Source organism: Barbus barbus (genome assembly GCF_936440315.1).
Source record: "Barbus barbus genome assembly, chromosome: 43".
NCBI lineage: Eukaryota > Metazoa > Chordata > Actinopteri > Cypriniformes > Cyprinidae > Barbus > Barbus barbus.
Window position 1 is genome coordinate 14,666,665 of NC_136721.1, and position 16,867 is coordinate 14,683,531.

The following is a 16,867-nucleotide window of genomic DNA, read 5'->3' on the forward strand; positions in this document are numbered from 1 at the left end:
AGTCCTAAAAAAGGATGCATAATTCATTAAAGCTGCCCACACAATGTTCTATTCTATTAAAGCAAAGTTTGACTCCGGAGCGAACATTTCATTTTAGTCAAACTGATGCACAATGTCCCTAAAATTTCTATAATCTATAGATGATTCTTGTCATTTTATACATCTAGAAAGCTTAAAAAATTCTGGCCTCATTACCACAATTTAAGACAAATTTAATGCATTTGGTATTCTAGATACAAGATTTTGGTGGGGTCATAAGAGACACAGACAAAAATTATTAAATAGCCACAAATAAAGCGATGTTAGATGCCAAAAGATATGATCACTGCAGCATGTACATTTATGCATTTGGCAGATGCTTACTAAGCAACTTATAAATACTTACACTTTATCACTACCTTGGAATCAAATCTATAACCGTAGTTTTGCTAATGCCATTCTCAGTTGCGTTATGGGAACAAGAACCTGTATAAAAAGCATATCACATTCCGCTATGCTCCGTGATATAATTCTAGAGTGTCTTTAAAGAATAGACATGAACTGCAAAATCCTTTTATATAAAAAAAAAAGCTTTGTTTTTCAGTCTCTCACAAAAACAAAATACGAGAGCATCTAAAACGGACATAAAACAGACACTAATATATATATAAAAACAATAACAATGGTCAAACAAACACTAATTCATAAAATGTACACAGGAATGTGTTAAAAACGGTATATCCTGAGGTCATACTTTTGGACACTTCTGGTTTACTTCAAGTCTGATATGGCAACAGTCTCAAGAACCCCCTTCACAAAGCCACCGTAACTGCATTTTGAGTCAAGCCCAAAAGTTACATTAGGGATGATGAAAACAAATGGCATTAGAGTCTCATTAGTATAAATGACTACGATACAGACACATCTGTACACAGTGTTTGAAAGAAATGATTGTCCAAGATTTTCAGTCTCAGTCTTTGTGCAAAAAGCCTCCATCAACATCTGAATCCACCGAGATTAGTGTCCCGTGTCAAGGTCCCGCATGTAGTCCTGCAGGGCCTGGAGTCTAGCGTCGATCTCTGACAGGTCAGCACCCGTATCAATAGTTGTATCTGAATAGGAAAAATGCACTTGGCTTACATGTATATGCTATTGTTTACAGACGCATATAATTAAAAAGGAAATTATGTGGTACCTGCCACTCTCATCCTTTGGGCCGGGGTGCTACACATTGGTTTTTTGTTTATGTGTCTTCCTCTGGACTAGATGGGAAAAAAATGCAATCAAAATGATCTGAGACCTAATATTCACAAAAACTAAACCTAATGTTTTACATTGTTACTCACCACAGCTGGACCATTATATGCCAGTTTCCTTCCTCTGCAAAAAATAAACAAATAAATATCAAAAACAGTAATATCACAGTCTAATTTGCTACGAGTTAAAAAGTTAATTAGCTAATTTTTTTTTTTTTTTTTTTGTTATCGAATGAAGTTGCTTATGCTCACCAAGGCAATGTTTATTTGATCAAAACCAGTAAAACAGTAATACTTTGAAATAGTATAAAAATTTAAAGTAACTACCGTTATTTTAAAACATATACAATTTAAAACATTTATTCTAGTGATTCAACGCTGAATTCTCAGCAGCCATTACTCCAGGCTTCAGTGTCACATGATCCTTCTAATATGCTGATTTTGTGCTCAAAAAACTTTATCATCATCTATGTTGACAACAGTTATGCTGCTTAATATATTTGTGGAAACCACAGTACCACAGTTTTTTAAGGATTCTTTGAGTAGAATGTAGGATTTATTTGAAATACAGTATTATGTTCTAATAACAGATTTTTTTTGTCAGTTTTGGTCAATTTATTGCATCCTTGCAAAATAAAAGGGAACAGGCCACTAGGCCAGATTTTAATATGTTTCAGATAGAGAGTAGAAAATGGTCATGAAAATTGAACTTTTTGGATGCAAGAAATCCTAATATAATATTATAGGCAGACAGCAAAAAATGCTGTAAAAGAATAGGCTTATCTACACCTTGTTATTTGACAGGTTTGATCTGATGACCCAAGTGTCGCGAAATAATTAATCAGCCAGCTGACATCACATTTAACCTGGCCAGCAGTACTTGGATAAGCAACCCGTTTTGTTGCAACATTATTGACTTGCCTGCTATTTAGAGGCTTAGCAAGCTCTTCAAACTCGGCTACTGATCCTTCTGAAGAGCACCGACTCCTCCTGCTCTCTACAGACACACTCCTCCCCCTGCCAGCACTTCCTGCTCTCATCAGCTGAGGAACGGGCTCCCTGGAGCGTGAACGGCCTCTTTCCATCAGAGACGGTGAGGCCAACATGTCCCTTCTAATCTTCCTCTGACTGTTGGGACCAAAAGAAGACCTCATGTATATCTGTGAAAGCAGGAAATGGGTCCAGCTGCCTACAAATAAATTCTACCAGATTATAACTAGTCAAACAGACAGAAGACTCTCATTCTCTTATCAGCCTGATCCCAGAAGTCATAGACGTTTTTTTCTTGCACTGGTGTGGGATCAACGGTTTGAGAAAATGAACTCATGCAAGGTACAAAAAGAGCAAATAGTTCACACCTTTCACAGTAAACCGTATTCCTGCTCACAGACAGGGCAATGCTTGTAGAAAAAGAGACAACAAATAAAACACAAAACAGAAAGAGGAACAGAAAATTTAAGATCTTCAAACTGAAAAGGTGAAAATGTCTTACTTCTTCATCTCGGACTCTTTTTGGCGTTGCTGTCGGTCTTGAATGTAGGCCGTGGGGTCAAACCGAGGCACCCGCAACCCTGTCATGAGAACACAAGACTTCAAATCAAAACACTAAAACAGGGCCTCTGCCTTTGTTTCTTGACTTTGACCATAAAAATATTGTCTTCACAGATTGCACCTGTTGGAGATGGTGAAGGTCTTGTGATGCAATTCCTAGACCCTGAAGAGTCTGCCCTCCTAATTCTCTCCTCTGACCTCCGAGTCCTGTCCTCCATCCTCCCCCTCGACCCGGAGCGTGCTCTTACCCCCACACGGGTCAAACTGCGCTCTCTGGATAAAGACCGATGAACCTCTCCATCACCCCTTAGACCACTTCGGCCAGACATGACTGGTGTCGCTCGACTGTCAAAATAGGAATAATGAGATGATTAACATGTGCTCAAAAAATTAAAAAATATGCAATAAAAGGCAGATGGCAATTAATTAAGCTTACCCGCGTCGTAACAAGGCCAGCTCAGTGGTCAGACTTTTAACACGTATCCGTAGAGCCCGTTCTGATGCTCTGAGTTCCTCCAACTACCAACAAGAGTGCATTTGAACAGTTAAGAGGGGGCATAACTATGTATGAGTGTTTTACATTGTCAGCTTGTCAATGTCATGACCATACAACACTAATCTGCTTAGATGCACCTGTTCCAGAAGGAGGCGCTGTTCTTGGCTTCTCTTGCTTGCATAGCGCTGGCTTTTTGCCCTTTCCTTCAGCAGCTGTTCCTCCAGACTGCGCACCGCCTCTCTGAGCCCACGAGCCCCAGGAGTAGAACCGGCCCCTACCATCTGCAGATGATCCAGAGCTTTGGCCAAGGCTTCCTTTTCATCTTTCACCAAAGCCAACCTGATAAAACAGAAGGGAAATTATTTGTAAACAACATTTGCTTTTTACCCATTGTGGGTAAAATATTTTATTACTTTAATTATTAAAAGTATAGGTTACCCAAAAATGAAAATTCTTTCATTAATAACTCACACTCATGTCTTTCCAAACCCGTAAGACGTTCATCTTCCGAACACAAATTAAGATATTTTTGATGAAATCCGAGAGCTCTCTGACCCTCCTATAGACAGCAAGGGTACTACCACGATCAAGGCACAGAAACACAGTAAGGACATCGTTAAAATAATCCATGTGACATCAGTGGTTCAACCGTAATTGTTGTACCCTTGCTGTCTTGGAGGGTCAGAGAGCTCTCGGATTTCATCAAAAATATCTTAATTTGTGTTCCGAAGATGAACAAAGGTCTTACGGGTTTGGAATGACATGAGGGTGAATAATTAATGACAGAATTTAAATTTTTGGGTGAACTATCCCTTTAAGAAAATTTACTAGGTACAACAATGTATAGGATTTTTCTTTCTTCTATTGTGCTGACTGTCCTGTGCACCTGCCAGCAACTAACCAGGTGTGCAAAAGGTGTTCTTTTTTTCCTTTGAAAGCACTAAAAAATTATATCAACATTAAGTACATATTTCATTAGGAGAAACTGACTCTGCACGGAGCTTGCGTGTTTCCTGGTCTGATATTTTGTGGTCTCCTCTCAATCCCAGTGTTTTCAGCTCGGCCCTCAGAGCTCTGATCTCTCTTTGAAGCTCTGCAGGATCAGGTTTGCCCAGATATGGAAGTGGAAGAGGATAGTGTATCCTACAAAAATAAAACTTTTTAAAAACTGACCCATTTAAGAGCTGGTTAAAACAGACTGAGTGATCAAAACTACATTGACCTGTCAAATTCCACAGTGTAGATGAGGATGAGGTATCGTTTAGCACTGAGGGCAGGAGACTGTGGCTGAGCACGAGGTCGGCCAACAACACCTGCCTTTCTGTTCCGCAGAAGCTCGAGGTCTGAATAGGTCAAGAGGTCAAGGGTCACCGATTCACTGGACTGCAAAAGATCATTAAAAGCGTAAATAATAACATTAAAAAAAAATCTTATTAACATAAAAGACTGGTCAAACTAATTGTTGTCAACAAAAGAGAAGCTTTTCTTTGTTTGAAAATTAAGAAAATTAATGATTTTTCCTAAACAGTATTACTTTCATTTTACAATGAAATATTACAACAGTAATATTTCATATGTATTGAGTAGTTTAAGTGAAAAAAAAAGTGAAGTGACATACGGCCAAGTATGGTGACCCATACTCGGAATTCGTGCTCTGCATTTATCCCATCCAAAGTGCACACACACAGCAGTGAACACACACACACCGTGAACATACACCCGGAGCAGTGGGCAGCCATTTATGCTGCGGCGCCCGGGGAGCAGTTGGGGGTTCAGTGCCTTGCTCAAGGGCACCTCAGTCGTGGTATTGAGGGTGGAGAGAGCGCTGGACATTCACTCCCCCCACCTACAATCCCTGCCGGCCCGAGACTCGAACCCGCAACCTTTGGATTACGAGTCCGACTCTCTAACCATTAGGCCACGACTTTTATTTAGTAATATAGGTATAATAATAATTATTCTTAATTTTTTTTTTTGCCATATTGAGGTCTAATAACAAGGCCAAATTGTGCAGTCGCACAAACAAGTACAAAAAAAAAAGGATTTTATTTTATTTTTTAATCAAAAGAAAAAAAAAAAAGAAGAAGAAAATAAATCAGCTCCCTCCCCCAGAAGACATATTAAATAAGATTTTTGTGGCTTTTATTCTTTGGACCCACCTTGTTGACAGCAGACTCCAGCATGCTGCAGAACACTGGAAACTGTTTAAAATTCCCAGTTTTCCGGGTCAGGTCCTCAATATCTAATTATAAAAATAAAAAATATAAAAAGTTGTAACGACATAAAACAACATTTCATGCAAGCAAAAACTGTATATCAGTTTTAAAAGCTCAACGTACAGGCAGGATCAAACTCTCCTCTCCACTGGTCTGCTGCAACAACATCTGAAATCTCTACGATTAGTAGCCGCTCCGCCAGCTCGACCTTGACAGCAAATTCAGTCCCTCGAAATTTCATTTCTTCCTGCACAACTGTGCCAACCTCCATTGCTTGCCACTGACAGCCTGAATGAATCATTGCACAGGGTTCAGAGACAATGCAGTTCATGCTGTAATTAGCATTTCTTGATTAAAGCCATGTTACACACAGATAGACAGACACTAGATACTGTACTGATACTGTAGATAGATAAGTTATACAGACACACTTTGCATTAAAACAAAGCCTGTATATTGAGAATAATCAAACTGTGTTATCAAATCAAAACAGTCATTTTAGCCAGACAGTTTTCACTATGAAGGTTTGCAGAGATTATTTGAGTGCTGTTCATGTCAAACACACACTGAGCTGTCCATTACAAATGTCAACTTCTTCACAGCCATGACACAGGCAGGATTTGGGTCATGAACCATTTCAATGAATGAGACTCTTTATTTCTTTACACTTGACTGAATTTATTTGCATCATAGATAGAGGCTGTAACCTCATTTATTCACGAATCGGTATGCAACATAAGTTGCAAACTACTAACCATCTCAGCATGTCAGCTAAAAACTGATTTTAGGACTTGCTAACGTTAACCCTGAAGATTTGCCAGAAGACTGCCAACGCAGGGATCACACAATAACACTACAAAAACAAAAGCATGAATAATAAAGACACCTTACGTCATGATTTTGAGGGCTACAGAGGAATATGAGATTACAGAAGATGATAAATGTAAGTTACTGTTACGATAGATGAATCTCAGACCATACACAACTAGCACGCTAGCAACATACCCGTTATTGGTGGAAATGTGTTAGGTAGGCACGAGCTGTTCGATTAAAACTCTACATTTAAAACATCGATGGAATAAGTATCATAAATAGAAAACAAATTAAAATCTCTTCTCTGCTAATTTATCGAAAGCATGTTCAGAAAACTGCTCGTTACTGAGGTCGAACAACTGAAAACAGCGGCTCAATGACCGGGAATTTAAAACTCCCGCCCACAACTGTTTCCATTGGTCAACTCGTGTAGATGTTGGAATTCTATTGGCTGCTCTGCTTGTCAATCAAAAGGAAAGCTTTTCATTGTTGCAACGCCCTTAGGCAAGTTTTCACGCCCATAAAAGTAATTTTAGGGGCATCGGTTAAATTTTTTTTTATGCAATGTATATATTTTACCATGTCAAGCATTTTTTTTTTTTTTACTTTGTTATGAAACTATACATCATTTAGTTTGTGATTTCTTCAGTCTTGGAGTAATGCTTTGATTGTCAAGAAGGTTACATCTGACTTTTGTTATATTATAAGCATAGATTCTTTTTTGGTTTTACATTAATGATAAAAAATAAGTTTTTGCATAAACTTAAACTACTTTGTTTATTGGAAAATGTAAATTCCATACATGTCAATACATGTAAACCACATTTTAATGTCTTTAAGCACAAACTGGGTTTATTTAGGTACAATCTCTCGTCTATTAATAAGAAATCGATCTAGAATATGAACACGTTTTTATTTTTATAAGTGTTCATCATGGCCTTAATCTTTATATTTCAACATAGTCTTTAGGCCACAAGAGGGAACTATTGGTATTGGAGCATAATGCTAGCAACATCAAGGTCCTGGGTTGGATTCACAGGGGTCACAGATGTTGAGAATAGGCGTGTAATAAACAAATGTGGTAACACTTTATTTTAAGGACCAATTTTCACTATTAACTAGTAGCTTATATGTATATTACCACCATGTTAGCTGTTTATTAATGGGCCTACTTTTTAGGTGCCTTATGCCTTATTCTGCATGACCATATTCTAGATCCAAACCTAAATTTAACAACTACCTTACTAACTATTAATAAGCAGCAAAGTTAATAGTGAATATTTGTTTCCTAATCTAAAGTGTTATCATAAATGTAAATAAATAGCTAAATTCAATGCAAATATACAGAGGCAGTTCTAAAGGTGGTCACAGCTTTAAAAAAAATGCATTTCGCTACTCATTTTACAAGAGCTGAGAAAACAGTACAGTACTTTATAAATGACATGAATTCACTGGCATACATTGGCATAATTTGTATATACATGGCAAGACAATGACACTGAGGTCTATCTACTGGAACTATTCATTTGTAGGATATGCTGACTGGGGCTTGTAGCCGTCTGAGTCTTTGACAACATAATTATTCTGAACAAAGTTAGGTGCTGGGAGGTAACCATACTGCATTTCCAGTGTAAGATCGGATATCTGAGCAACACAAACTGGTTCTGGTATGGTCATATTATAAGAAGGGTTTTCAATAATTGAGGTAAGCTTCTCAACAGAACAGTGCGAGACATCAGCAGGGGATTCAGAAATGTTCTTGTAGAAATGTTGTCCAGGAACCACTTTGGACTTGGACCTGATTAGATCAAGACCACGTAGACTTCCTGACATCGCAGGATGCTCTAAACTGCTGACCTCTTGGATCTCACACTTCAGGTACCCTTCGGTCATGTGGGTACAATAAATAGCCTGGAAACAACAAACCAACAAGTGTTTGTGTTGCAATTGAACCATAATTAATGTGGGTCATAACTTGATTTTGCATAGTTTCTGAGCATATGGGTATGTCATGCAACTTTTCCATATTGGAATCTGCGTAATTTGATCATTTTATCAAGTGACAGATTAATATACACACATTCTTTGGCATCAACCACAAAAAGATTTGGTTAATGTTTTCTCTTCTGTTTTAAAATTGATACTCATATTTATTTTGCTATGATTACTACAGTATGACCAATTATATAGTTTGTTGCATTATACTGTTAGGATTTAATATAGTATGCATGCTTATGACCCACATACATGCAGATTATAATAATTACTAAAAAAAAAACATCTGTTTGGAAAGTTATAAATTATAAGGAGACTGATGACTCACCTTTGTGATCCATTTCCCTGCAAGTTTTGGTTCAGGAATATCTGGACACAACAGTGTCTTTAACCTGAAGGATTTTTAAGAGTGACATTTTAATTGCAGCTGAAAATAGAGAATCAATAGAAAATGTTGGGACTTCAAAAACACTGGAAATTTGTCCTTACCATTTCCGTTTCCTGTAGCAAAGGACTGTGATGATAATGATGACAAGAGTTGCTGCACTGCAACTCACGATAGTGTTTGCAATCATCTGGTAAACTATGAAGATTTTGTCAAATTGCACACAATGTTATCACATTTCATCAATGCTATTTATATTTGTTTATTACATGTAATACAATAGTTAAATCATTAATGGTTTCAATTATAATTGATTATATTTAACATTATTAAAGTATATAATAAAATGCTTACTGCTTTCTTCTACTTTCATTCCGATTGTAGCATAGTCACCTTCCCCTCCAGATGTAAAGGCACTAACGCGGAAGGTATAGGAGCCTGGATCTAATTTCAAATTAACTTTAGGCTCTAAAATTAAAACAAAGTAAGTCCATTTATAATGTACTCTATAAAAAAGAAAGAAAAAAAAAAACAGTGGACGTCAATTAGAAAATGAACTTACCCTTTGTGAATGCCATGTCAATAATCGTTTCAGAACCAGAAAGCAATGTTATGACCTTGTAGCCTTGTATGAAGCCGTTTTGCTGTTCTAAGGGAAATTCGTCCCAGTAAAGCTTAACATTTCTTTCTTTATTTTCAGCTTTCAGATTCTCAACTTTCCCCGGTTCTGAGAACAGAAATAGCAGAAAGGAAAATAAGTAAGACAAGGTGAGGTTTTCATTTTTGGGTGAGCTATTTTAAATAGCTTTTAAATATTGAATCTTGTCTGCTTACTTTTCTCTATAGCATAACCTTCACTTCTCTTAAGAAGCTTTGGTGAATCATCTGTGCAGGCATAGACAGAGACAGTGTATCTCACTCCTGCCTCAAAAATACCTGTGAGAAATAGAACAATATAGCACAGGTCACTAAACCACTGATGTACCATCACACACATGCACAAATTTAGTATCAGAACAAAAACAGATCAGAAGCGAGTCAAATGACTCATCTTTATGCTCCCAACTGACCAGATTGATTCCAGGTGTCACATTCTGGGATCTTCTCCCATTCTACAGCACAATGCGTCTTATTGTATGTTGGAAACCATTCAACAACATAGCCACAAGTAGAATTGGGGAATTCTTCCCAAGACATTTCAAAGCCACCATTACTGCTATTGATACGGCTTATATCGACTTCATTGTCTGTGAAAAGAATAATAAAATCTTAATTTTCAGTTCAATTTAAACAACCTTTTCATCCAATTAAAAACAGCATTTTGAATCTCACCAGGATAACTCGGGACAATGATGGTAGAAGGAGGAGAAAGACCAGCAGAGTTTTTTGCTGAGACTGTGATGATTTGATCACTTTTTTCCTTCCCAGAGGTGATGTTGTAGCACAGCTCTGTATTTAGTACTTTAATTTTTCTGCTCCCAGCTTTGGGGTTTCCAATGGTAATTTCATATCCTGTAATTTTCCCATGGCTTTGTTGTTGAGTTAGAGGCTATAAAACATAAAAAAAGGGTCATTCTAGTTGTTTATTTGCAGATAAAAGCTAAAGACAGCAGTGTCAAATCCAACTGCTCTTACCTTCCACAGGACATATGTTTTTTTTTCAGAATAATGAATCCAAACATCTACTGCTTCTGGAACTGAAGAGAGAATATTTGTGCAAATCAAATTATTCAAATTTGGATCATTCTTACTCATCTGATTAGTTCAAAAACACTAACTCATTCAGAAAGTAAACCGCATGTTGGTCAGAAACATACTGTACGGTGTTTGATACTTCTGTGGCTTTGTTTGAAACAATTTACATTGGCAGAGAACAAAATAGACACAGTAAAATGTAAGTTTTATGTCGGAATTCGAACTTGGGACACCTGTAGCGCAATGGCGCTGTATATCGGCACGAACTGCGTACATTGTAAGTTATTCAGTATTAACTTCTTGTCCAAACATTTTTTTAAACACAGAAGTAAGCTATTTTCTATTGATGCACGAGAATTACGATTCATTAGATGCTATAGGTAAATAACTAAAAGAATAAAGTACAGCAACTGCTTTTATGTTAAAAATAAGGTGGATATATTAAAGTGTTGTTTAAAAGCAATATCACACTCACAAAAGAATATATAAAAAAAAATCTGACATAAATTAATGACACTATATTTACAAATATGTTAATCCTCTGAATACTTACTATCCTCTTTAGTGGAGAATTTAGTAATTTCACTCCAGTCGCCCCATTTGTAAAAGTGCTTAAGAGACCCACATCTTACTTGAGCTGTGTATGTAGCAAAGGGCTGCAGGTTTAGAAGGACAGCTGACGAAAGTCCCACTCCATTGAAGGTTTTCTTTGTGAAAGATGAAAATGTGTGGACATTTGTGAGAATGCATGTAAAGGCCTTGCAAGTGGAAACAGTGGAAAGATAAAATAGAATGCTTATCAATTTTAAAACAAGATAAAATCTGATGACACCAACATTGTAAATGCTTCCATTGAGCTTCACTTGACAAATCATCGGAAACAAAGCGTACTTTTCCTCGTTCCAACTCCAGCAAAGAGAGACTTTTCTTGCATAAGCAACATGGGATATATTATTGGGTGCTCTCAACCATACTGTGCAAGAAAAAAAAACAGAATTAAATGTTGTGGTCATGCAAAATTGAAGAAATATTTCAAATAAGTTTTACCACGGTGTGCAGGGTCAGCTGTATCAGTGAGAGTCTTTACACCAAGAGGATTTTTGGCAATCAGGGTCCAGTTTGTCACCTGCTTTGTCTCCGTATGTATGAAACATTTACCAAATTCACAAACTCTGGCAAAAGCAAAACAATTAGCATCAGAGTATTGAATCCAGTATGATAAAAGCAACCATGCATGATTCACACTGTAAATTAAGATGGACATTATTTTGTCAGCTGTGTGGTTACCTTCCATTAAGTGTATAGTTGGTCTTTCTATTAACAATCAGATGGGTGTTTCGACCCGTTTTCCAGTGACACTCCACAGAGCTGAGATTCCGTGTTATACATGTAAGATTCTGGTCATCTGGGGGATCTGTAGCATCCAGTGAAATTAACCAATTTAGGCCAGGACTCAACTTAAAAATCATTTGGTATTCACAGTTCAAATGTTTGGGGTCAGTCATTTTTATTTTTTACTAATACTTCTACTTAGCAAGGATTCATTATTTGACAGTAAACTAGAAAACAGTTATTTTAAATTGTAATATTCCACAATATTAATGTTTCTACTGTCTAAATTAATGTAGTAGTGGTGAGCATAAGAGATTTTATATAAAAAATAAAAATAAAAAAAAACTTTCGAACTATGAGTGTTAACTCATGTTTACTAATTCTAACTAATGATCTGTTAAACAAGTTATAGTGTTATAATTTTTTTCATACGTGAACACAAGTTATACTTATAAGTAATTGTTACTTGGTGTTTTCTTTCTTCCATCCTCCAAAGAAAATATCACATTTTGCTAACTCATCCAAGCATCAGCTAAAAAGGTAGGAGCTTCCCACATGTGACCAGATTGTGGCCACAATGTGGGCAAAATATTTTAAAAATCTCTGACTAATCATCACCTCATAGAAAATGAAGTCCATCTGTCTATGATTAATTCACTGTAAGTCATTTCAAAACTGATGGGTTTAAATTAAACAATTCTCATTAAATAGGATGCATTTAGACTTACAGCCAATAAATATTGTAGAGCCTGCAGAAGCGTTTCCCTCAATATCACAAATTATGTCGGGTCCACCAGGACTTTCAAATGGAACTGGTTTTGTGATGTATGTCCTGTTGCTGATGCGAATTAGAAATTCGGACAATGGAACCTTATCTGTATCCACGATGCAACAGAACGTGATGTTACTCCCAACCATGAAAACTTGATCGTGAGGATAGACAGTTGCTGTTTCAGCATTTAGATCTTGTCCTGTTATTTTATAGGCAAAACAGTTGTTGTTCAGTTGTTTTCCTCGTTTGCATAACAGGTGCATACAGTACAAGAACAACCTGTGGCTACAAACCTTTGTGTGTGTATAATGGTGTCCATTCACCAATGTGATGCTCATTATGGCGCCTAAGTCTGACTGAATGGGAAGTGCACTGCAACGGTATAGGTGAAGTCCATTTCCAATGATAATAGGATGTTTTGTCTGGCATCACATGTATAGTTTCCTAAAACAGTTATTTGACATCACAAAATGACCGTAGACATATTTCCATTGCTTTTATCAAAAAAATCTCACTTACATAGTGAACAGTCCTCATCTGTTCAGTACGAAGGACCTCTATGTCGTAGCTGACTTTCTTGGATTTATTATTTTCGGCAAACTTATCTCTCCATGTAACGCTCAACAGCCATGCACCACAATCAGATAATGCACAATAGCTTTCTTCTGAATACACTTTCACCTCTTCTATAGGAGCTGGGTGTCCTGTCGATATATACAATAAGTCAGTTCTTCTATCAATGGTCTCAACTAACAATTGAAACAAGATGCTATTGTATTATTAAAGGAATAGTTCACCCCAAAACGAATATTTTCTGAAAATGTACTCATCCTCAGGCCATCTGAGAAAATGTTTGTGTTTGATTCTTCGGATAAAAAGCAAATCTGGAGAAATTTAGCATTACATCACTTGCTGATCAATGGATCCTCTGCTGTGAATGGGTGCCGTCAGAACGAGAACGAGAATGGACTCAGTCCGTCAATTAAAAGCTGTTTATTCCATCCATCCATCCATCTTCTTCCGCTTATCCGGGGCCGGGTCGCGGGGGCAGCAGTCTAAGCAGAGATGCCCAGACTTCCCTCTCCCTAGACACTTCCTCCAGCTCTTCCGGGGGGACACCGAGGCGTTCCCAGGCCAGCCGGGAGACATAGTCTCTCCAGCATGTCCTAGGTCTTCCCCGGGGTCTCCTCCCAGTGGGACGCGCCCGGAACACCTTCCCAGGAAGGCGTCCAGGAGGCATCCGGAACAGATGCCCGAGCCACCTCAGCTGACCCCTCTCAATGTGAAGGAGCAGCGGCTCTACTCTGAGCTCCTCCCGAGTGACCGAGCTTCTCACCCTATCTCTAAGGGATCGCCCAGCCACCCTGCGGAGAAAGCTCATTTCAGCCGCCTGTATCCGGGATCTTGTCCTTTCGGTCATGACCCAAAGCTCATGACCATAGGTGAGAGTAGGAACGTAGATTGACTGGTAAATCGAGAGCTTCGCCTTGCGGCTCAGCTCTTTCTTCACCACGACAGACCGGTACATCGACCGCATTACTGCAGAAGATGCACCGATCCGTCTGTCAATCTCCCGTTCCATCCTTCCCTCACTCGTGAACAAAACCCCAAGATACTTAAACTCCTCCACTTGAGGCAGGAACTCTCCACCAACCTGAAGTGGGCAAACCACCCTTTTCCGACTGAGGACCATGGCCTCGGATTTGGAGGTGCTGATTCTCAATCATTAGGACTATTTGCTTTTAAACATTGCTTAATCTGTGCATATTTCTTTCTTGATTCAGATTAGATATTTTTTTTTTGTTCACTAGAAAAAGCAATATTATGGATATAGGACTCATTTGAAGTTATAAGACGTGATGGATTCGTTTATTACAAACATGCAGCTTTTCGTATGTCTTGTGGATTTCTTACATTTAGACTCTCATTCTGACGGCACCCATTCACTGCAGAGCATCCAATGGTGAGCAAGTGATAAATTTCTCCAAATCTGTTGCGATGAAGAAACAAACTCATCTTGGATGGCTTAAGGGTGCAAACTTTTAGCAAATGTAAATTTTTGGTTCAACGGTTTCTTTAAGTTTAGCAACAACAGTTAAATGCATTTAAGACTCACCATTCTGTTCTGTTAGGCCAATCAGAGAAAAAAACAAAGCACACAAAAGCCAGACTGACATGATAGAGCTCAGGAGTTTCTGGACAAGTAATGGCTCATCAGTTTCTCCATTAGCAATTAGATCTGCTAAGGAAACAAAATGGTTCAATTAACCATGGCTGAATAACATCTAATAAGGTACAAGAAATGGAAATATGTTCTCTTTCTCCCTTAATGGGGTTTAACTTGCAGGACATAGATATAGAAGAGAAAATGGAATCATCAGGACATGATTCAACACAAAATCAAATTGCATTACCTTGTGTAGTACCCACTGCACCACAGCCCAAACGGTTTGTTTTTTTAAATAAAAAACAAATGGTTTTGTTAATTTTTGTTATTTGGACATGAACCCTTCAACTCATTTGTGATTCAGATATACAAATAGTAGGCCTACAACTTTTCTTATTCTGATGGAGAAACTTTAGAGAAGAAACTGCTGACATGAAATATGAAAAGCCTTTAAAAAAAGTTTTTAATGTCGGTAATAATTTCACCACCACCAACGCATCTAATATTCTCTCCGAGTTTCCATGTTCCCTTACGAAAGTTAGCCATGGGTTTAACCATTTAATAAAAAAGTAAATAAAATAATAATAAAAAAAATCATGGTTTTTGTAGCCATGGTAAATGCAAATTAAACATGGATTTGTCACTTCAAATAATAATTTACAAAGAAGTATTAAGATAATGTTTTTTGTGGTTATAAAAACAAACCAAAGCCAACAACAGCCTTTAAAATGGCTTAAAATGCATTATATAAAAACAATGAGGCAACCCTGCTTAAAAACCCCAATAGACCATCACAGAAAATTCTAATACCATCATAAATGAATAACAAATAAATCACCAATACCATTACAAACATTACAAACCATAAACTTTTAACCATTAAAACCATTTAAAAAAAATAGTTTTCTGTAGTGTGTTTTGGGACATATCCAATTAGGATTTATTTCAACAAGCCACCAATAGAAGGTGACCAATTACCATAGAGACCAACTTTTTGCTATAGATGACACAGCCTCTATAAATCTCTTAAAAAAAAAAAAATAAAAAAAAAAAAAAACAAGTGGACATCACAACCCTTACAAAAATTAACCATGGTTTTATCGTAGTAAAACCGCTTAAATTTTCTTTTCCGTGGTTTCTAAATGTTTGAGACTATAAAATCAATCAGACAACTGTATTAATAAAATAATAGCCATATGCAACTGTCTAGAGCTACAATTGTAATGTTTAAGTAATGCAATTTAATTGCAATTTAATTATTTACTTTTATATGTTATTAAAGCTCTATTTTTACCCATATAGTAGGTGTTTTTTGTTTGTTTGTCTTTTTACTTCCATAATATTTGAGGGAGGGGGCAATACAATCCTGTTTAGGGCACCCATTTGGCCAGCAGCGGCTGTCTGTGTCTGTGTGTGTGTGTGTGTGAGAAGGTCTATATTACTCATAGGGCATGCAAAGTAATCATTCATGTCAGGACGTGTCTGCTTTTTTATTTAAATAGGAAGTATTTTACAAGTCGTATTTTACAAACAATTATTTTTACTAAAAATGTATTATTTACTATTTTAAAGAATGGATTATGGCGCAGAACCAATAAATAGGCTATATACATTATCTAATAGAACAGAATTAGCAAATAAGTGAGGCAAAGGCGTGCACTGCTCATCTCGCCGATATCGATTATAATCAAGTATGCGACAAAACTCATCCAGATAGTAAACGTCAACTAGTTCTATTATAGGACTTATTTGTGTTAATGAGAACATCGACATTATTACATAAAGCCTTTCAATACAAGTTAAAAGAATTACGAGAACAAACACCCACCTGTGTAAAGTGTTCTCAGGTTTAAAGCCTCAAGAAGAGCCAGCTGCTGTTTCTGAGGTGCAGAACACAACAAAGGTGACTCGCGGTTCGCTCTCGGTAGCAGAATGAGTTTGTAGTGGTGGGAGGATCTCTGTGGAAGCGTGCGTGCAGGAAGTTTCGAGATTATCACTGGAGATTAGAGATGCGAATACTACTACAGTCATGTTAGTAGATGAAGGCAGTATTGTATCGGATATTTCACAATATGCAAAAGAAAACCAACACTGAAGGGAGGGGATTGTAGCCCTCTATTCTGTGGAATTCTTGCTCGGGTTGGGCAGAAGGACTTTGATTTGAAAATATAAAAAATATTTTCCAAAACAACAATAAAACACTTGAGAAA

At 37.3% G+C, this 16,867-nt stretch overlaps 2 protein-coding genes across 4 annotated transcripts; both read right to left on the reverse strand.

The window, feature by feature from the left end:
• Positions 1–193: 193 nt before the first annotated feature.
• Positions 194–6,709, reverse strand: LOC306862167 (centrosomal protein CCDC61). Its single transcript, XM_079404838.1, has 13 exons — positions 6,504–6,709; positions 5,622–5,786; positions 5,442–5,524; positions 4,505–4,665; positions 4,273–4,425; positions 3,420–3,621; positions 3,223–3,305; positions 2,908–3,131; positions 2,728–2,806; positions 2,157–2,363; positions 1,326–1,359; positions 1,175–1,241; positions 194–1,091 (listed from the first exon to the last, which is right to left on the reverse strand). Exons 2-13 carry the CDS (start codon positions 5,767–5,769, stop codon positions 997–999), a joined length of 1,536 nt encoding a protein of 511 aa, XP_079260964.1. The 5' UTR covers positions 5,770–5,786; positions 6,504–6,709; the 3' UTR covers positions 194–996.
• Positions 6,710–6,923: 214 nt separating this feature from the next.
• Positions 6,924–16,611, reverse strand: LOC306862097 (leukemia inhibitory factor receptor-like). Of its 3 annotated transcripts, XM_079404730.1 has the most exons (19): positions 16,486–16,611; positions 14,905–14,919; positions 14,607–14,732; positions 13,010–13,194; positions 12,784–12,934; positions 12,447–12,689; positions 11,674–11,800; positions 11,434–11,558; positions 11,223–11,359; positions 10,940–11,093; positions 10,327–10,388; positions 10,024–10,240; positions 9,762–9,938; positions 9,526–9,627; positions 9,254–9,418; positions 9,046–9,159; positions 8,796–8,889; positions 8,635–8,698; positions 7,071–8,222 (listed from the first exon to the last, which is right to left on the reverse strand). In XM_079404730.1, the coding sequence occupies exons 3-19, from the start codon at positions 14,665–14,667 to the stop codon at positions 7,830–7,832; spliced, it is 2,571 nt and encodes an 856-aa protein (XP_079260856.1). In that variant the 5' UTR covers positions 14,668–14,732; positions 14,905–14,919; positions 16,486–16,611; the 3' UTR covers positions 7,071–7,829. The 3 variants fall into 3 exon arrangements, with proteins under 3 accessions (XP_079260855.1, XP_079260856.1, XP_079260857.1); XM_079404729.1 differs by lacking the exon at positions 14,905–14,919 and having other exon boundaries at positions 6,924–8,222; positions 16,486–16,561; XM_079404731.1 differs by lacking the exon at positions 14,905–14,919 and having other exon boundaries at positions 14,607–14,729; positions 16,486–16,556.
• Between the last annotated feature and the right edge of the window lie 256 nt (positions 16,612–16,867).